Source organism: Labrus mixtus, chromosome 4 (assembly GCF_963584025.1).
Source record: "Labrus mixtus chromosome 4, fLabMix1.1, whole genome shotgun sequence".
NCBI classification, from domain to species: Eukaryota; Metazoa; Chordata; class Actinopteri; order Labriformes; family Labridae; genus Labrus; species Labrus mixtus.
This window is the reverse complement of record NC_083615.1, coordinates 11,273,156-11,295,259: the sequence shown is the minus strand read 5'-3', so window position 1 is coordinate 11,295,259 and position 22,104 is coordinate 11,273,156. Positions and strand designations below refer to the sequence as shown.

Genomic DNA, 22,104 nt, shown 5'->3' with positions numbered 1-22,104 from the left:
ACACTAACCAGCAGCAGCTGATTCTCAATCCAATGAGGGCATGTAGCGACAAGCCATCCGGTACCTTAACATGTCCAACAACCCATTGAGAGGGATTTCTTTGACATTTCCCTCTAGACTAAAGGGATAATCCCCTTTATAACTCTGTGTACCTGATATGGCCTGGGCCCTCGAGAGTCTCTTTAACCCTCGAGAGAGTTCAACAAAACAGCTTCATTTAGAGAGCGGCTAGAGGGGCTCTCTAGTCTCACAAAGGGCCTCTAGGCAGAATGACGAGGAGGCAAATCAGTATTATATGGATGAGAGAATGGAGGTCAGTGCAGGGTGATGGAGTGGAGAGCGATGGAGGCTCCAGAGAGGAGAGAGGGGACATGTTCAGGACTTACTGGGTTTTGGCGTTCAGCACGGGCTGGGGCATGTCCTCGCTCATGTAGTCCAGCTCATCTGTTATGCTGTTAGCGCGGGAGAAGCTGATGGAGGTGCTGTGATCAAGATTCTTCCTGACTGCAGAAGACAGACAATTTGGAGACAATTGTTAGTGCAATCGTATCAAATGACGAGCTGTCTAAATGTATAACAGGTCTGCTTCATTTATACATGAGATGTTTTTTTTATTACTAATCAATGTTTATGTGAGTGAACAAAGTGGTAGTTGGCAGTGAGAAGGAATACGAGCATAAAGACTACGATATGAAATAGGGATTCATTTCTCATTGTACAGAGTCAGGACAAGACAAATGAAAAAAGTACGGAAGCCCTGAGAGGCTGAGAATCAAAAAAAAACCTCTTGTGATTAGTTGTCCAAATTTAAATTGCTTGCTCTCTTATGTTTATGTCTCAGGAATGTGTGGGGGAAAGGTTTGCCCTGTTTGAACTCTTGTCTGTTGATCGTTGTACAATGTGCATTGACAACAAAGGCAATCTATTGTATTCTATTGCTTTATATTTTCACTGCTCATAAATATGTAAAAAGTAATTCAAACAATGATCCAACATAAATTAATCTCCCGTTTTTTTTCCAGCTTGTTTTGCAGATAGACAAATATGTTTTAAGGAGCTTAGAAAATAAAAGAAATATTGAGAACAGCTTTAGAAAATGAATCACAAGATTTTTTTCACACTTCCCACCCATGGTTTCTATATTAAGGGGATCAATGGCAAAATAAACAGACTGACGCTGAGTGCACAATGTATTCAATAGTAAGTATGAGTTATCTGAAGGGAGACTAAAAGAAGCAGAAAGATACCTGGAGATCCAGGGCAGCTCAGAGTGAAAGATGACCAAGAATGCTGAGGAGGGCCTGATGCCATCGGGGGAAAAAAACAGAAAGAAAGAAAGACATCACTGAATTAAATTATATTACTCTTAAAAGATGCTGAATGTCTATTTCAGCTATAGAAAAGTTTTCAGTACTTCAAAAAAAAAAAAAAAGTCTTTTGACTGTTTATGCGAGGAAACAGAGACTGCAGTGCTGGCGTTCAATGGTTCAGCCGGCTGGCTGCTGTTTCTGCTAAAAACAACAGCAAAGAATAACATGTGTAGCCGGGTCTTGACCTGCAGTCAGACTGTCAACGTCTGAGTTTGACAAGTCTCTCCTCCAAACCACCAGGCCTCCATTGTGATAAAGAATGGAGGCAAATCTGTGTCCAGGAACAGAATGAACCAGTCCAATTCAAGCTAAACCCATTCATCCTCTCTTGTATTCCATCACTGAGTTTGTTTGACTTCGTCCAATCCGGAAGGAAGCACATACAGGGATTGAGAGAAAGAGAAACGTGAGAGAGGGAAGGGGGTAAAACGAGGGCCAGCAAGAGCCATCTTTAGCCTCAACTGCAGACAACAACCGGCTTATCAGCTACATATACAGAAAAAAACAAATATGTAGTTTATCTGATGCATCAGTGCAAACGTGCTTGGTCGGGGGAGAGAGAGAAACAGTACAAGTCAGATAGAGGTGGAGAGAGAAAGAGAGGGAGGGAAGGGGGGGGGGCTCCATTGAGAGATTCTCACAGACAGAGAGGTGGGTGAAGCCAGACAGATAAGTGGAGCGATAAGCCGAACACTGACTAAATCAAACAATGAGCAGTTTATTTCTGACCACTGGAGCTCCACAATGGCTGCTTATCACCTCCACATCCCTCCTGTCTCCCTCTCATTTTTTGTCCCAGTCGAGGTCCCCACGGTTCCCTCGGCCCCTGTCCATTCGTACCCAGGCCAGCCCTGTTCCTCACCCGTGGTGTTGGCAGGGCACCCAGTAAAGAAAACAGGCCAGGACAGCTCATGACCAGAGTCTGAGTCTCTGTGCTTGGCTCTGGTTTGGTCCGGTTGGGGACAAAGGCCCAGCCAGCCTGGGAGTCTAATTAAAATAGTGTCTGGGCCACATTAAAAAGGCAGGCTAGTTAATGATTAACCCAGAGCAGTTTTTTTAACAGGAAAGAGCTTAACCAGAGGACAGCGCTCCTGGTTAGACAGCACAGTGATCACATATATAGACTCAGCCTCTGACTTTGTTTGGATTGAGAATAACAGGGATATAAAAGAGGCTACGTTGTAGTTTTTATAGCACTTGGATTTTGGCTTTACTTATTCATCAACAAACTAAATTATGGGATGCAAACTTCAGGGAACAGTCATAAGAGAAAGCTTCATCTCTGTCACAAAATGTCATAACCCAATCCATGGGATCCCATCTAGTGCACCTTAACAGTGATAGAAATAGGACTCACCTGTTTGTCTGAACATTCTGGTAATTCCTGCAAAGAATGGCGAGATTCTGTTAGGTCAGCAAAATGGAAAGGCAACACAACAGCACCAGTATAGATCACCAATCATTCAAAGTGTGGTAATCGATTTATCAGATCATGATCAATTTGATCTGAAATTCTAGAGCGGAAGCAAATGTGCTTCTCCAAAAACAGAGATCACCTCTATCACTTTTATTTAAGGTCTTATTTCAAGTGGCAATAATCAAAATACAAAAACATCAAATACAAATATTGTTACATGAATCTACAGACAATCATTAACTGAATCTGGAAGTCCTCTCCCGTCCAAAACTTTATTGCTCTTGGTTCACTTCACAACCCTAAAGGCATAGTTCATTTAAATGTTTTGATTTTTGGAATGGGGTTGTAGGTACTTGTTATTAGTGAGTATATCAGCCACAGGAGATGCCGGTCAGCTCATCCCTTTTATTGAGAAACGAGGAAGGGAAGCTAGGCTATACGACTTTGCAGACAGGACATTTATACCACGTAATTTAGCTAATTGCAGGAAAGAAGGTCCTAGAAAACAATAATGATGTAAGTGTAAGTTGTATTTAAGAAATCTTTCAGTGAGAGAGTTCACCACCAGCAAGCCGTTTTTTTTTTAGTACTACTCCGCCATGTCAGCATTTTGGATCTGCAGGACTCGAAAGAGAACAAATACAACCATACTAAAACATCAGTGATTTTTACAGAGATTTTATCCTTTAAAGCATCGTTCCAACAGGCAGCCATTTTTCTAAATAAAATCTGTGATTATATTTGCTCACAACTTCTCACCGCTGCCCCAAAGTGGCCTAAAAAACTCTTCTCTAACTCTACTATTTCAGGTTTAAAGATAAAAAGGAGTATCTTATTATTGCTCAATTTAAAACCCCCACAGCAAAATCTAATTTGCTATATAGGACAAATATTTTATGAGGCATAATAAACCTTGATGCATGTCATGCTTATATGAGTCCAGGCCCGATGATGCCACTGATCATCATCAACAGCTATTTAAAATAAAAGCTAAAAAAAATGATGATAAAATAAAGTTAAAAAAAAAGAAAACTAACCCTAAAACAGCAGTCGTGAAGCAGACATTAGCTGAAGTTGCAGATATGTGTTTTCTGATTGAATCAGCGAGTCTGTGAGCAGACAGTCCCGTGCTGTTTTGACTCTCCACATTATCATTAGCGACAGCAGGTTTGGCCTCTTTAAACGGTTTATGCCATTCGAAGTCTCAACATGTGCATTTCTTTTCAAAGATTCTATTTTCAAAACATTCAATTATAAAGACATACGATCTACATTTTACAACTACATTTTATTGCCTGTAAACATGTAAATATAAATATACAGTATAATGGATAAAATGTGTGTTGTTTTTTTTACTGCTTTGACCTTTAAATTGTGAGCTTTTTCCACATGCACACATGCTCTGCTTCATTATATGGATCCAACCAATTAGGCAGGAAACTAAACAACTTTTCCCCTCATAAGCGGTTGCTCCTCTGATGGTCTGCCTTAAAGCCTCTCCAGCTCCCTTTATGATGGCACGCCTTGACAGGAAAAACTCATAAAGTGCATTTATTAACCTGCAGTCTGGGTCAATTCCATCAGAGGGGCTGGCTTTTAACACAGGAAGAGAAACCACCGCCCCCTTTAGAAAGCGGCCATCGATCATATACTTTGAGCAGAGACCTGTAACTAAAAAACGGACATAGTTTCTATGTTTATGAGTGAGAGATGGGAACAATTGCATAGATATATCTGTTGACTGAATTATTTGATACACACACAATCATTTGGTCCAAGCATTTTCAGCCTTAGGATAAAGAAAAAACAGGACATAGCTTTGGCTTGACTGCATAAACATTGATAATCTGCAAAATGGTATAACAAGAAATTTCCAGCTTGTAACCTTGAAAAGCCTGTATTTTAAGTTTTTCCACTCAAGCCCAGTTCGAGGGTCTGTGGCCAGCAAAGGGGACAAGTGAAGCAGTAAAGCGCTTGTAACCATGACCTCTAACCGCCACAGACAGTAATGGCTTCCATCTGTCCCACTGAAGACACCTGGCAGCCATCTTTGGTCTAAGAGGATCAGAGGAGGGCCCCTGTTTACTGTGTGAAGAGGAGAACATAACTCCTCCTATTATGTGTAACGGCGTCCTCTGTCTGGATAACCCGAGATAACATGGAGTAGCTCATCAATAACCCACGTTTAAAGAAGTTTGACAATTCTGTTATTACTTTGTAATTTAAGTTATAATAGAACTTACAATCTATATATTTTTTAAAGGGGGTTGAATTTGACTGAGAATCCACAGCAATGCTAACTGCTCTGTGAGGTTATGCTTGCGCAATGTTTGGGCTAGCTGCTAATGTCAATAAGCTAATATTCATGTGAGGATTATGTAAGAACACTGCTGTTTGGCAGCTAGAATATTAACCATGTAAGTTAATTATATAAGCACGAGAAGAGGAATTGATGAGGCCTCAATATCTGATAATTGGTAGACAACTTGAAATACTGACCAACAATGGCTCTAAATGTAAACTATAATGTCAGCACCCAGTATCACAATGTGGGGGACAATAATGTCTGTACCCATTAGAACAGAAATAAACATTAAACTTTATAGTTGGGTCAGAGGAAAATTCCCGGTATAGTTTGGAACATGAATCATTACTGAAGCTTAATTTATTCATTCTGTCGTTAATGTCTTTACTTCTGTGTTGATTTAAGTACCATAAGCTTTTCACTGTTGGAGTCTTCTGTGTGTGATATTCTCATCCTCGGGCCGTAACACTAGTGAGGTCAGACAAACAGAATGTAACTTCCTCAGCAGTTCATGGCATGCCCCAAGTGAGATGATAAAAGTTGTGAAGTTTTAAGCTTTTGAGGTGATACAACGAGATTTGTATTGATAGATTTTGTTTAGATATTAAAAATATCTGAATGAGGAAGAAAAAAAAAGGTTCAGAGAGATGTTGGTGTCTTTACTGCACTGGCTGTTTCTTTGTCATGTCCTCAACATGTGATCTAATGCCAGTTGTTCTCAAAGTGTAATAAAACTGCAAAAGATAACCTCGAGGTAATAATCAATGCAAATCATAAAACACCCTCACAGAGCATGGCATTATGAGGGGACGAGTTTTGAAACTAAAATTTGGTTATGAATGGGTTTAAACTGAGGTCAGCGTGTGTAATGTTGGCTACTGCTTATGAGATAAGACAATTCCTTTTAAAAACATGTATTTTGAGGTAGTGGAGCTTTGACTGAAAATGTAGCAAGTCAATATATTATATACTTGATGTGTATTTGATCTAATTGTTTACCTTTTATGTTCCTACCAATAAAATGAAAGCAGTGATATTTACAGATTATTACCTTCAACTGGTCCTCCAGGCTGTTCCAGGAAATACGAGGCGTCTTTCTTCTCGTCAGAGTCGTTGATGTGATCGTAGGTGATCTGTGGGATGGAGACAGTCTGCTCTGATGCCACCATGATAGAGCCGTTTCCTCTGGACTTCAACCTCCTCTTGGTCCCTTTTTTCTAGCAGACAGAGAGGAAAAAACATCCAATTTAATCTTTAAAAAGTGTGTGACCAACATGGTAATATAATGCGATCACAGGGGCGCTGGTAGCCTCGTGGTTGGTGTGCGCCCCATTTCAACAGGCTAAAGTCCTCCAGAGAGGGAGGCCCGGGTAAATCCAACCTGTGGCTCCTTTCCTGAATGTCATTCCCCAATCTTTCTCCCCGATTTAATAGCATTAATAGCATACCTAAAGAGCCAATCTAATTTTTTTTTTTAAATACTAGTTTAAAGCAGTGGTTCCCAACCTTTTTGGGCCTATGACCCCACTTTGAGTTTACAAAACTCTCAGGACACCAGAGACATCCAAAACACATGCAGCTTTGTGCTACACATTTAGACTATATCAGGTATAATATTGTGGCTGGGGAAGAAAGGCCAGGATGTGATTTTCCACCACAGTCCAGTCAGTTCATGTAGTGAAAAATTAAAATGTTTCATGATTGTCACGAACAAGATTAATTTCTGCTCGTGTTAAGAGAAGAGCTGCCTTAAAAATGTTCCTGTAGTTTCCTTCATTCATGTATTCATTCTGCAGACATGAGGTCAGAATATGACAGCTTGAGCAACAATTTCTGGATTAGATTTTGACCTCCTCTTCCTCTGTTGTCAGGGGAAGAAGGCAAAATCATTAAATACAGAATGGATATAAGTTAACATTCAAATCTATATTTTTGTACTGCTAATATGTTTTGTGCAGCTCCACAATTAGCAAGCCTCCCATGGTTGATGTCACAAGCAGGGATTCAAATAAATCCTACTGCAAATAATTCATACTCAAGTGAACATGCACCTCTTTTCCTCTAGAGTCAAGTTTGTAACACCATAGCTAATATTCAAAGTGCTAACCTGCTCAAACACCTTCATATCTCAGGTTTTTTTGTTACACATTAAGCATCCATTCCAGCAAAAAAAGCTCTCTCTCAACAAACACTTGAAATATCAAATATCGAAAAATGACGCTTACGTACTGATGACATCAGCTGACCACATTTAACAAAAAGTTTCTTCCAGTGAGATCATGGCTATGTGTTGAGTTAGTCTGGGGCTTTCCAAAGACCTAAGTGTTGCCTCGAGTCCAACCCTCAGACCTGTTGACCCACACCGACGTCATCAACATGACCTTTATAGAAACTCAATTATTTGGACTCAGCGGATCAGACTCTGGCATTGACAACTGGCCAGCAGTTCAATCCAAATACCCGAGCTTTGAATGACTCATTAGTAAAGTGGGTGAGAGAAGAGGGTGGTGGAGAGTATCAAAGGACTGAAAGAGAGAGAGAGAGAGAGAGAGAGAAAAAGATGGAAGACCAAGAAGAAACTTTATTAGTTAATGAGTTCAAAACAAAGAGCAGGAAGAGATAAAAACAGGTTATAAGAATGAGAGGAAATAGTGAAGACAGGAAGGGAAGAGAAGATGAAAGAAAATCAAAATAAAGTCAGGAGAAGACAGAGAGGAATCTTAACAGACACAGTGAGGGGAGCAGGAGGAGAGTCAGAGGAGAAAGTCACGTGCTTCAACAGAAAGAAGCGGAAGCAGCCATCAATCTCCCCAATACATGTGGGTTCAATGCTACACAAAGATTTTTTTGTAGTTGTTCTACTAGACAAAGGTTTACTCCCATGAGAAAGGCGGCAGTGACATCATCTCAACTGACTGAGGCTTTGTCCGGCCGAGACAAAGGCCTCGAGTCATCCTGGTGGAGTCCGGCCTTTCTGGTGGAAGGGGGGGGCATCTGTGTGTGTGCGTATTGGAGTGTTTTGTGTGCATTGTGCATTCTTCCCTGTGTGTGTATGTTTGTGGGAACTTAACTTGCCCTTTTATGCTTTATGGCCGAGGCACGACATAGCTAATATTGTTGTGAAAGGTGAACTGCACAAGGGGACAATGCGGTGTGGGCCAGACGGATGCAAATCAGCCACACAGTATCACAGCCTGCCGGCTTTTTCTGACAACGCTCCTTTTGTGAACGTCACCTTCACTTCAAAGGATTCTTTCAAACATGTTTGAGAAAAGAAAATGTCCCCATACACAGAGGAATACCACATATTTATGATACCTTTAAAAAAAAAAAAAAAGTTACGACCAACCAGGAAATAAGCAAACGAAAGGTCACTTGACCAAGATTCAAAAGATTGGGCGCTGTTATTTTGCAGGGTGGGGTTAAAAAATGTCCAGCTGAACCAGATAATTACCGATAAGTTGAGTTTCCTGACGTAAGGGCTGGATTCAGGTTCCACCTGTGTGACGGCCTCTGGAGTGAGAACGTACATCTTCCATGTCGCAGCACAGCCGTTTGGTTTCTCTGCTGAGTAGCACCTCCAGAGTGTCTGAGAAGGACAGGAAACAATGTTACTCAATGATCCACATAACATGTATGAGATAACAATGTGTGTCCTCCTGTCCCTTAATAAACTGTAAAAATAAGCCAAATGACAACGCAAGATATGCAGCATTATGGGCCACAAATTCATGTGTTTAAAGGAGATCTATTGTCCTGTACTGACTTACACTATTGAACATGTCAGTCTGGGACACCCATTGAGAAGCATTGTGAGATGTGTGGCTCAAAAACCTCAACTTATTTATCTGATCAGTAAAATCCCTCATGTCAGCCTCAGTCTGAAATGGTTCATTTCTTTAATATAAATTCCTGTATATAAAGTTCATAACTCTTGCTACTGATTCCCATGTTGACCCTTTATTTTTTTCTTTTCAATGTGCATTACTCTCCACGTGTTCCTTGTCATTATCTTTAAAGTAAGTCACATGTTAAACATATAAGACAGATGCATGGTATTGTCAATGTTCAGCAGACATAAAGTGCCTTTGTGTCACAGGTGTCTAAACTGTCTGCGGCTGTGTCTCAGTTTGTTCCGGGTCAGTGTACTCCTTACAATGTTGGGCTTTTTGCGACTCAGCTAATTATTCTTCTACAATTTCGCTCCTGGCAAAAAAAGGATAGAGCCACCCTTTTCCAGTGAAAGAAGGTATAGCATTGATTTTTTTTCCCCCCCCTTCGTTAAGATTCCAATGATTGTTGAACTCACAAGATCCAGAAAGTGCAAGTTTACACCTCTCCAAAAAGTCTGTGCAGATTCTGCAGCATTGTTCATGGTTGTGTTAAGAGCCTCATGTTAAATCATTGATGGACTGTGTCTGAGCAGGTTTTAAATGTACACCTTGTGGATTACAACACTACATTTCATGAAACAAAGATGCTTTGGTTAAAGGCTAAAGTGTACCTGTATGAGGCAGGCTGCTGCAGGGATCTGTCTGTTGAAGTGCTTCTGTCTCTGCTTCTGTTGGACTTTCAGAGCAAAGCCTGAGCCCAGGATACCCTGAGAGGGGAGAGGAAGGGAGTACTATATCTATTGATACTGCAAGATTTCAATTTAACGTTGTAAGACTCAGTGTCAAGGTTGGGTGCAGATGCAGTATCTGACAAAAAATGAACTCTCATTTTCTGTGCTCACATTAGTTACACTTATTAACAGAAACTTTAAAAAATATATTATATTTACTCAAACAAGAGCGTTTTACAAAGTTGTGATGAGCATATTAGAAAAGTTGAATACATCTAAAATCACATTCCTGAAAAAAAAAATCATATTTATTTACAGCAGGCAGAGCGAAGAAGGAGATAGCGAAGACACTGAAGCAGGAGGCGATGGCTTTTCCTATCCACGTCTGAGGGATTTTGTCTCCGTAGCCAATGGTGGTGACAGTCACCTACAAACAGAAACAAGAGGAAGGGTCTTTTTGAACAATGAATATTATCATATGCAGATTTAGAATATTTGAAGGATTAATCCTGTAACATTTAAGGCTCTTTACTGATGCAGAGAAGTCAGAACATTTTAAAGTTTAAGTTAAAGTCACTTCTGAAGAACTGTAGAGGGTTTGGAGATGATGGGGAAATGTCTTCAGGAATTTTAACAAAGTCCTATTGCCTTTTTTAGACTCTTAACTTAATAGTAATACTTATATTTTTCCTCAATAAAAGTATCTAACTGATCTAAGTCTAACATAAACCAAACAGTTGATAATAACAAAAATGTCCGCCATTGCAGAGCTCTCCAAGCTTTACCCTTCAGTCTATAACAGAAGTTTCACAATAAAATAATAGTTCATCAGCCGTTCAAGCCCTTCTTTACAACTGTCAGCGATGTTTGGGGCATTTGAATAAGGGGCAAAGGGAGTAAGATTCCCGACCACTAATCCTCAGTGAGTGTAGGAATTTTCTTGGTTGAGGGAGGGGGGGGGGGAAACAAATACCTCTTGCATTTGCATGTACACCCACTCTGAAAGGCGAGCCAATTCTGACACATTCAGAGTACACTTGGCTCACCCAGGGTGTCTATGGGGGTATCGGCGTGTGAGCCGCTGCTGTGCGCTAACACAAAGCGGCTGATGTAAGGTGAGATACTTAAAAGGGATTTTGGAGTTAAAAAAAAAAAAAAAAAAAGAAAGGAGAAGAAGAAGCAGGGGCGGGAAAGGTGGGGAGGAGTGGGGTCTAATCCCTCAGCCAGAAATACGATGACTAAACAATGTCCTGAGACCATCAGAGTGGAATGGCCTACTCAAAAACACCCGTCTTCTTCAGATTGTAGGGTGAGAGGCAAAAACCTTTTTTTTTTGTCTCCACAAAGGTCACAGACCAGGTCTTTGTTCATGTGTAAGTGTGTGTGTAAGTGCATGTCTACATGTATATAAACATGCTTATAAGGATGCTGTTTGGTGATTACACTCAATTCATTTAGTCAGAAAGCACTACAAGAAAATTTGCAAATATGGCACAAGCAAATTTTCTTAGCTTGCCGTTCACACTATGTTCTCTTTCAGTTAAGTTAGGTTTAAAAATTAAATTCGTAACAACAGGCAAATGGAAAAAAGACAAATGAGTGGGGAAGGTGAGAGAGAGAGACAGAGAGAGAGAGAGAGAGAGAGAGAGAACAAAGAGGTAGAGAGAGAGAAGGGGATATGAATCATTGCATCGGCTTGTCCTCCAGCTGTGTGCTCTGCACCTGCACATCCGAATGTGGAAATCACAGCGAGAGAAGGAATTCACCCTGGGAGAGCTCACAGCTTCCAATTAGCTCGCTCTCACTTCAATTAATACACACACAACACATACTCGAAGACATGCACACTCAAACCCATTGTAATAGCATATGATCACTCTCGAGTTGGCATTCTCAAAAAAAAAAAAAAGGAGCAAATCTCGAGCTGTTATTCGTTTTCTCAACCTTGTGAACGGATCAACACAAATAACAGCTTTTCTCCGACTTTCCATGGGGCGGTGAGGAGCATTGTGACCCCTGTAACCCTCGTTACATAAAGGTAGTAATCCCCACAATTAAAGTTTTAATTAAGGGAACTGACACTTTATATTGGTGCTCTAAAAGTTCTTTCAGCCAAAGAGCCCAGAGGTGAATGGTTTATTGCCGTGTCTTTGTGGCACGCTGATCCCTTGCACAAGGCTGCCATAGGTTTCTCATTACTCTGCGCTTTCAATTCAAATGTTTAATTAACTGCTGTGGAAACCCGAGCCTCTGTACTGAGGGACGTAAGCAAAATCAGCTCTATGCACACGGGAAACATCAACACTCCTGCCTCTGTGGTGAATGTTGCAGCGACACATGCGTGCTTAAAACACAAGGAGGTCATAATTGGTCTAACCAGGGTGGCCAACATCTCCATTTTTTCTGATTAAGACTCCACTTCAGAGGGCATTGTGCTGATTATTTGTTACAGCTCTCTGGGGAGAAGAATATTTTCTCCATGTACACGTGATGTGGCCTTTCAAGAATGATAAGTATGTTGAGAAGTTCAAGTAGCATTCAAGGGACCCTGGTAATGTATGCAAAGCAGAAGACCAAATTTGGAAAAACATTCTCATACAAATAAGCAGAAATGAGAACAAGAGCATCAGTGAAGGGCTTGCTTTGGATGCCTTACCACGCCCCACCACAGGGCATCGGCGTAGCTGGAGAAGCCGGTCTTGCCCTCCTCATCCACGGCATCTTTCTCAGCCAGGTAGACAAAGTAGGAGGAGAAGATCAGGCCCAGGAAGCCGATGTACAAGGTGGTGATCAGCTCCTGAAAACCATTTATGAAAATGTATTGTGAAAAAAGAAATATTACAAATGAGTTTGTGGAGATGGCATGACAATGGACATGTTGCAGCACAAGCTGGAGCTGAGTGGACATTGCAGCTCGAGCAAAGGACAATTCTGCCCACCGCTTCTGCTTAATGGTGCATTCTGATTCATAACTTCTTCATGCGAATGCGAGGGGAGAGGGGTTGGAGGTGTGTCGCTGGAGGAGAGCGGAGGCTTCAGAATAGTAGAGGTGTGGCCAAACAGCAGTTTGTTTTGGTCTAATGCCGGTGCTCAAGGGGACGACATCTACTGGATCAAAGAGCTGCGCATTCTTCCTTCAAAACAAAATGTATTAAACAACAACTTAAGTGATTTTAAAAAGTTGCCTGATTCGTTAATGTATTGATTTATGTTGGATAGGTATTTCAGTACATATTGTATACTGTAAATGAAATGCTAAATAAAGCTCTGATTTTAAGGCCTAATGAATTTGAATGCATCTGAAATACTTATCCTAATGTGCTGAGGTTTTTCCTTGTCTGCTCCCTTAGACACATCTAAAGGCCCTACATTTCCACTAAACAGAGCACATCATTTGCTTAAGTGGTCATATGACAAAGGAGAGAGATGGCAACAAATCAAATGAGGTTCATCTTTGCTTCATACTACATTTACTTCCTTGATCTTTGCACGCGATGCTCACTGACTGTTCCCGTTCTTTTTATGCATCAAAGAGACAAAATGTCAGGTCGAATATAACTGAAGAACACAGGTCTACTCCAGGCATTATGAAGAGAGCATTACATCCTGTGACTTTGTTGTGTATCAGCCCGAGAAAAAAAAAGAAGGCAACTTTGACGTCTCTTTTCTTCTCCTTATAAAGTCAGGTCTGCTGCAGGCTTTTCTGTGCACCCATCCGTTTGTCACAACACTGTGCTGAATATGATAATTAAAAATAGATTCAAATAAATGGTGCACCGGCAGCCAAGCGGTCTATGTACAGATGCTTAAGTCCTCGAGAGCGGACGGCCCGGGTGTGAATCCGACCTGTGGCTTCTTTTCCCACACAACCTTTCCCCACTCTTTCTCTCTCCAGTTTCTGACTCTATCCACTGTCCTATCTCTAAAATAAAGGCATAAAAAGCCCCAAAATATATCTTAATGTAAATATAATAGTTATAAATAAAGGCAAAAACTGTATATTGTCATTCTAATGAGCTATACAGACATAAAGGCACACACACAAAAATGAAGGTGTTTGTCTAAGTCTAAACAGTGCCAACCTTTAACCTACCTGTCGATGGATAAAAACTACAGAACCCAGAAGCCTCCATGTTCCTCCCTGTCGATCAACATGCAGCATGCGCAGGATTTGGAGGAAACGGATGCCCCTGAAATAACACAACAGCTCCGTATTTGTCTTACCATCTTCTGATCGCCCCTTAACTTTGAGGAAATAATCAAATGCTGAACATAACAGTGACTGTACCTGATGGCAGATGTGGCAAAAACTTGTCCGTTGGACCCCACACCGAGCACAATAATGGAGGCAATGACCACAATCAAATCTGGGGGGAAAGAGAAAACAGGGAGATCGTCAAAAATATGGTAATAAATGTATGAATGAATTCACTTCAGGTATGACACATTGTACTAAAGTGAAGCCTCACGTTACTAGAATAATCTACGTTGTTGATCTACAAGAACAACTCATGACGTACTAAAAGGGGGAGCAAAGTAAAACAACACCAGGTGCACCTATGATTGATATGGGCTTCCTGATAAAGCTGAGGCGTCCTTTGATGCCGGAATATTTGCTGCGGCAGCCAGCCGACCACAGCCGAACCACGTACTCCGTGCCAAAGAACAGCACCAGCACGATCTCCTGTGAAACACAAAGTAAACACAGAGAGTACAGGGTTTAAATAAATCCACTGGTACAGAGGCAAATAAGTGCACGAGAGGATGTGGGAGAAGATAAGGTGTATCATTTTTAAAAAGCATTGATAACAATATGCCATGCAGTCAGACTGATCTAAAAGCAGTAAGGCCATTATAATCAATCAGCAAGACTGAGGATCTGATACGACAGGGTAATGACAGGTGCGTGAGGCAGAGATAAAGGGAGACACTGAGGTGGTCTAGCAGTTGCGAGATCACCCAAGAGGAGAGATGAAGGTTGATAACATGGCCGATGACAGATCGTATTGAGACAGGGTCAATGGCTAAGTGATTGGAGCCGCAGGGTGAAATGCCATCACACTGCTGTCTGACTCATAAGGAGGCTATAAAATCTGTCTTGTTGCAACAGTCAACCTTTTTGCAGCGCTTACAAAACTAATAATGAAAAATGATAGCCTGATTTGGAGCTTGGTGCTTTTAAATTGTGTCCCAAATTGTGCCATTTTGCATTTATTTTTCATACATGTGTGTTTCTGTGAATTAATGAACAGACAGAGATCGCTTTCCAGGCCACCGTGCATGCATAATATTTAGCCACCGTACTGTCTGTTCAAACCTAAAGGCCCGTGTGGGTGGCCATCTCGCTGATTGCTTGAACTAGCTGCTCCCTGACCACCCCCTTGTATGAAACTCAATATGCTGAGCCCTACTGCAATAACACGGCACCACCGAGCCCCAAAAACAATGAGCTGTCAGTCAAAGCAGACGCTACCCTGATGGCCAAAGTGTCCCTCTAGTATCAGCCCAAAGAGAAAGTGCACTAGTGTGTAGATATAATGACACTTTTGCAACAACGACTTGGTATATAACTTTTTGTTTTGATGTCAATGCAAAGCCTCCATCAGGGCCGTGACAGTGTGAGGACATTCAGATGGACGGATCCTTTTGGCTGCTTTTTTAGCATTTTTCAGCTTGCCCCCGTTTCATTAACTAATCATGTTTACAGCTTTAGATTCTGTGCTTGAATGATCTGGCCTGACATTCCTATACCCTTCCATTCATCTATTGCTCATTTTCTGTCGCGGGGTTAAAGACAAAGAGAGAGGGACATAAAGAGGCTGAATTGAAGACAGAGACGGGCTGAAATGGTTCACTAAATCTCTATAACATAGCCTGATAAACAGACTGAATTTCCATTCGGTTTCACTTCATTGGTTCAAATCTGAACCTCTAAACAAATCGGAGATCTGGGCAGGCATTCAGGGGTCTAGAGCCAAGCTACCTATAACATCCAGTTCAGTTGAACTTGACCAGTCAGCCATAGCCCTATTGTTTGTGGAGGAGAGTAACAGACTGGGTTTCAAGTCCATGTTGTTGTGTCTATAAAAACGCTGAATAGCCTAATGGACACTTGTGCCAATTTCTGACTATAACTGACACATTTTGTGGGAAGTTTTCTCATATGATGCCTACGAACAAAACCTCCTGAGTTAACTTATAACTAGGGGTTAATATACTTTTTGTAATAGGGGAAGTTGTAGCCCAGCGGTTGTTTTGTGCTGCATGTACAGAAGCTGAGGTCCTCGCCACAGCGACCGTGGGTTAAAAACTGACACCTGCCCTTTGCTGCTCCTGTCTCTCTTCAGCTGTACTATCCAATAAAGGCAAAAAAAGGCCCAAAAATATCTTAATAAAAAAAGTGGGAGAGAAGAAGGCAAGAGGTAATAGTGGACTGAGAAGAAAAATAAGAAAAGAAGTACAAGAAGAACAAGAACAAGAAAGAGAAGAACAAGAAGAAGAATAAAAAAATGTAGAATAGGAAAAGGAGATGTACATGAAGAAAAAGAAGAAGAGTTATTAGAAGTAAGAGTAGAAGTAGAAGATGTAATGAGAGGAGAAGAAGAACTAGAAAAGGGAGTAGAAAAGAAGAACAAGTAGAATTAATGAAAAAAATGGAAGTAGTAAAATGGGAGGAGGAAGAAGAGGAAATACAAGAAGACTGAAGAAAGACAAATGACTAAAACACAATTTAAATCAAATTAAATAATTCAAATGAAAAGTGAGCCCCCTGTCCGACCTAAACACCATCAGCACAGACACAAGAGCACACTGAATCCCGATTGATTGAGCTCGGTAGTTGTGGCATCTGGTTACCATTTGAAAGTCAAAGGTACACATGAATTTGGAGATTTGCAGAGATTAGTCATAATAATTCCATAAAATGGGTCACCCAGATGTTGGTGTGTTTCTGTATGTGTATCAGTAACCGCCAACTACATGTTTACTGAAAATAGCCGCCTGTTCGCGCAGCGTTAATCTCGTAAAACCGGGCGAGGATAAAGCTCGTTCAGAGAACTTGAGAATCTGATGCATATGTGATTCTATTGCTTCATCTGAGTGTGTCGCTGCACATGCTTTACAAAGGGTTTGCAGCCCATCACTAGTAGACAATGCAAAGTAATAACTTTGTTAGTCATTTAGGATACAATAAATAATGCTAATCCAATTTAAAATTCACATGCTTCTTTTGTTTTGTTGTTTTTTTTTTTTTTACATCCTTACAGCAATTAATAATCAAATGCTGTGCAAAAAGAAACAAAAAGAAAAGAATATGGTATCTGTGGCTGTTGACGGCCTGTAATAAGTTGGTCTGTCCATCACTAAGTCCCAAGTCATTGAATTTCTTGCACAAGAGCAGAGTCTTCAACAAGCTCAAACATTGACACGAGTAGGAGAGAAGGCTAGTTTTATACAATTGAGAACAAGGATGTACCGCACTCCTTATCCCAACACTCTCGCTTGCACTGGTCCTGCACAAGCAGTTAGGAGGCGGGACATGTCCATGTGTTTGGAGGAGCGGCTTCATATTACTATGGTTGGCTGCTTTCAAAAGTTACACCTCAGTTGCTACCTGAGCCTTAAGTAACAGCTGACTGACTGCCGGGATCTTTCGTATGTTTGATTGATGTATTTGTACCTTTTTGAATTTCTGGGGACTTTGTTTAGTAGATTAAGTTCTAGTGTTCTTGTGCCTCTTTATCCTTGGTCAACCTTTTTTTGTTTGTCACTGAAAACATCTGAAACAATCAATTTAGTCAACGTTGGTTGATGTTATATAATAAGCTTTGGTATGATTTTATGTGGAGCTAATGGGTGAAAATGTTTTGATGTTATTTGAGCCTCTAACCAAAGGTAATCTTCTGTCACTATGGGATAGACAAGAACATTTTTTGAATCTTGAATCTTCTTATTGTTTCCAGTTTCAGATTTCTAAACTATCCACTTTAAGAATCAGACTCGGAAATACTTTCTAATCAACCCAGGGCGACATTTGGTCGTTACAGTCGCTCTTAAAATACAGACACTAGGGCCCCACCGAAACTGGATTTTTTTTTGAGCCGATACCGATATTGAAGGCACACAGTTTCAACATTCATGAGTGAGTTTAGTTTGCTGCTTAGCTGTGCATACTGTACAAAGCAGAGGCTGAACTAGAGCCACGGTGTATGTATATTAAGACTTTTAATTGGAATTGGAAATGAAGCCCTTATAGAGTGACAGCAGAGGATGCATCTTTTAGAAACACGTCATGTACAGCAAAGCCACACATACACCGCTGACCAAACAAGTAATAGCTGCTTGAACAGGAAAGTGTAAAAGATGCAGGCAGAAAAAATCCATGCGACTTGTGTGTGACTCAGTGTGTGTGTGTGTGTGTGTGTGTGTGTGTGTGTGTGTGTGTGTGTGTGTGTGTGTGTGTGTGTGTGTGTGTGTGTGTGTGCATATTTCTGAACCTCCTGTCCAGCCTGGCTAGCTTTACTTTAGCAGCTGTCCTGAAGGCCAAATATCCTCAAGGACTAATGTCCCCTCTGCCTTCCAAAACAAGCAGCCAGTGATTCACAGATGTCAGGGAACATTGAACTTTCTAAGTATAGCTACTACCGCCACTATATGCCACCATGACTCCACTCACGGAGCTCCACCCCACTGGTACAAAAAGACACACATATACTCTGGCATAGGTGGCATTCACACCCACGCTCACAAGATAAGGTATTTATCTTATCTCAAAATTAATATTGAACCAAAACTTTGCAATAGAAATACCCATGCCAGGTGCACAAATAAACAGAAAAAAACTAAGTCGTATATGCGGAGGCTTTTTAATTTGTTCTTATCGCTAATGGGGCATATGACTGCTGGTGTACAAGTAATGAAGCAACACAAAAAGAAAGGCCAAAGGTGGTAGGAGGGAAGTGAAAGAAAAGAAAGCAGAGAAAAAAAGAGAGGGAAAGTGAGTGATAAAAAAAAAAAAGGTTGAGAGTTTCTGCTCCTTCTGGATACAAATAAATGAATAACCCTGATAGTAGGTCTTCAAAGTGCATTTGCCAAAAGTTTACAGAACACAGTGTCCTCTCTGTCCTGTGTTTGCCCTCAGGACTCAGGAGGTGGTACAGTACATGTGTGTGTTTTTGTGGTTGTGTATCTTTCCATGTCTGTGTATGTGTACGTGCAGGATTAGTGTGAGTGTCTGTGTGTGTGTGTGTGTGTGTGTGTGTGTGTGTGTGTGTGTGTGTGTGTGTGTGTGTGTGTGTGTGTGTGTGTGCGTGTGTGCGTGTGCAGCGACTACTTGTGTATTTATATTAACAGTGTGCTGGTGAGAGACAAATGATGCAAGCTCTTTGAAGAGTTTCCAAACAGGAGCTGTAATTTTCTCGACCTGTTGTAAGCGGCTGGATTTATTGCATCACTTAGCAGCCTTAATGACCTAATAAGCCACCAAAAAGTTAATTCACCAGCAAGTATCAAGAAAGTGCCGTCAGTGTGGAGCCAAACTGGTGTGAGGTTCCAAAACAGTGGCTCCTGACCGATCCCATGCTAATTATGTAAAGTGCACACATGCTACTCAATGTAAAGGGCTTTCGCTGAATGCAACACAAGCTGGCAGGGTCTGTGCATATGCAATTACATAAAGGCATCAGTCTTTTTGAGCTTTGGAATAGCATACGGCTGCGGTGTAAGATGGCGGGGAGAAACTCCCAGCTTAGATCTTCTGTCTCCATCATGTGGATATTTAGGGGTACTGCAGGGCATCTATGAATTTGGATTTGATTTGATATACTACTTGTTAACTGTAATAAACACGACGTTAATTTGGTGTCGAAACTTTATTCACCTCCCGGTGGACACACACAACAGCCTGCAGCCAGTCTCGCCGCACATACACAACACACTGCCCCAGTTCAAGGTTCAAATTGAAAAACATGTTTACAGTAAGTAACATGGTAAGAGAGAAATACAAGTTAACACTATTAATCCCCTCGGGCTTTCGTACATATATATTATAGGGACATGCTTAGGCCTGAATCACACACATGCACAAACAGGACCTGTGGACCTGCATTAGTGGAGAGATGTCAGAGTCTGGCTGCTACAAGCTGCAAAGCAGAGAGCGCACCAGAGCAGTTGGGGGTTTGGTGCCTTGCTCAAGGGCACCTCTGCAGTGCTCGGGAACTTCCATATTATGGTCCGCACCGGAACTTGAACCGGCGACCCTCCGGTTCCCAAACCAAGTCCTCGCGGGCTGAGCTCCTGCCGCCCCCAAAGGCTTTAGACTAGCCCTTTCTATCTCTTTTATTTTGTCTGTCTAAGGACGTGTATGTTTATTTTATTGATAAGAAAAAAAGGTTTCGTTACGAAACAAAAAATAAAAGTCTTAATTGAAAAGGAAGCATCAGTATTAATTCCCTCAATACAGCAGTTTTAATACCTGTATTCACAGATTAGATTGCCTACAAAGAGTGGAAAGAATTAATTTCATACTCATTAGAGTATGGTGCACATGGTGCGTGTGCACTCACCACTACACTATTTATAAAGTTTTATTTTTCCTCTTCATCAACATACTCTTTTGTTTTATAATCTTAGTTAAAAAGGTCATTTTGTTGCATTAGTTTACACCTTCAGCCTAATTATCCATTTGGACTTGGAGGCTGGTACAGCACATCTGGCTGTAGATGTTCCGCCTAATACATTTTTGATTATGGTGGATTTGGCATAATATTTGCTGTTATTTCATGTCTTGTAATGTATTAAAGTAATGTATCATATCAAAGAAATATTTGTTTATATGGCCGCAGTGCTCGTTGTTTTTTGCTTAAGTTTTTTTTGGGGCCTTTTTGCTTTCATGAATAGGACAGCTGAAGAAAGTTAATCTTAAATCTTAAAAGAGAGACAGGAGTAGTGGGGGACGACACGCAGCAAAGTGCCGAGGCCAGACCTGAACCCTCAGCTGCTATGATGAAGACTATAGCCTCTGTACATGAGGTGCGCGCAACATAACCACTAGGCTATCGGTGCCCCGTAATCATTGGTTCTTCAGAAACTTTGTTAAATGTGCTGCTAACCAGCTTGACTAAGACACTCTTGGAAAAGAGGTTTTAATCTCAACCTGTTTTTTTATTCCATTCTCTGGTCAACAAGAGCAGCACTTTTGAGGTGACATAACTTGGAATGTAAACCCCGTGTGAGTGACAACAGAAGTAGTCAATGTTTTGCGTTTTGTGCATGAGCATAAAAAACTCACCATCCAGAAGAGGGTTCCTGTGGCGAAGTCTGCATATTGCTCTATCGTGGACAACACACTGAAGATCAGACACACCAGGACCATGACGAAGCTGCAGGGACACAAATCAGATTTCACTGTACACATTCACCACATGACTCAGTATGACTTCAGCATATGACTCAGTATGACTTCAGTGTATGACTCAGTATGACTGTGATTACTATCCACTACTCAAATGTACTTTCTTTAAAAGCACTCACTTTATTTATCTAAAAAAATATCTTACAAGCGAGGCGCCAGTAGGCTAGGGGGTAAGTACGCGCGGCTCATATACATAAATAGTATGCTGTGATTTTAACCTCAATGTAAAGCACATTGAGCTTATCTGTAATGAAATGTATTATATAAATAAAACTAATTGCTATTGCATTAGTCCTCTATGCAGGCTTCCCGGGTTCTGATCTGACCTGTGGCTCCTTCCTCGCATGTCTCTCTCTCTCTCTCCCTGATTTCTGACTCTGTCCACTGTCCTGTCTCTAAATGAAGGCAAACACAGCCCAAAATAAAATGTTTGAAGGTTCCACAGCCGGTAGATAATTGTTTTGTATCGCTATCCCCAGATAAAAATTCTAACAAGAAATGCACTTATTGTATGTAAGAACCAGACCTTCATTCTGATACGTTAACCTGTGATTGCCTTCATTTTTAAAAAATGTCTTTATTTGTCCCAAATGGCAAACGGCATAACGACACATCAGTAGAAAATAAAAACACATACAGAAACACTCTTGGGTTAGAGGATGGAAGCTATCACCCAGAATGGAGTCTCCTTTCACTAAGAACACACATGTAACAGTGATTGTGCTGCAGACATGAACCATCTCAATGAACCACTACATGGTATGTTTACAAGCAGGTTTAAAAAAAAAAAGGTGTTCCAGCACCTTCTCTGTGTTTCCTTTTTGTCATCAATCTGCTTGTATTAACACCTGACAGGATGTTTCCACGTCTCCTAGCAACAGTGAAACATTCCAACGAGACGCTCCATCTGTCAGTGTATATGCATAATCTACAAATACAGCCAGTGAGTGGAACGTCCGCTACAACACACCTGTGGTAAAAGTAGAGGAGGAGAGAGAGAGAGAGAGAGAAGAGGGGACATGTGGTGGGACTAATGAA

General features: G+C 41.1%; 1 protein-coding gene across 3 annotated transcripts in view; it reads right to left on the bottom strand.

The window, feature by feature from the left end:
- The window catches only part of kcnq1.2 (potassium voltage-gated channel, KQT-like subfamily, member 1.2), a 181,034-nt gene that overhangs the window by 144,570 nt on the left and 14,360 nt on the right, over positions 1 to 22,104 (bottom strand). For 2 of the 3 annotated variants that reach the window (XM_061035882.1, XM_061035879.1), the window contains exons 3-14: positions 20,944 to 21,034; positions 14,214 to 14,340; positions 13,945 to 14,023; positions 13,750 to 13,846; positions 12,313 to 12,453; positions 9,973 to 10,083; positions 9,597 to 9,692; positions 8,547 to 8,681; positions 6,144 to 6,309; positions 2,728 to 2,754; positions 1,248 to 1,301; positions 387 to 504 (exon numbers count right to left, since the gene is read on the bottom strand). In XM_061035882.1, the coding sequence (XP_060891865.1) occupies positions 387 to 504; positions 1,248 to 1,301; positions 2,728 to 2,754; positions 6,144 to 6,309; positions 8,547 to 8,681; positions 9,597 to 9,692; positions 9,973 to 10,083; positions 12,313 to 12,453; positions 13,750 to 13,846; positions 13,945 to 14,023; positions 14,214 to 14,340; positions 20,944 to 21,034 (1,242 nt within the window). The remainder of the gene's footprint in view (positions 1 to 386; positions 505 to 1,247; positions 1,302 to 2,727; positions 2,755 to 6,143; positions 6,310 to 8,546; positions 8,682 to 9,596; positions 9,693 to 9,972; positions 10,084 to 12,312; positions 12,454 to 13,749; positions 13,847 to 13,944; positions 14,024 to 14,213; positions 14,341 to 20,943; positions 21,035 to 22,104) is intronic. The other variant, XM_061035880.1, reaches the window with a different exon arrangement.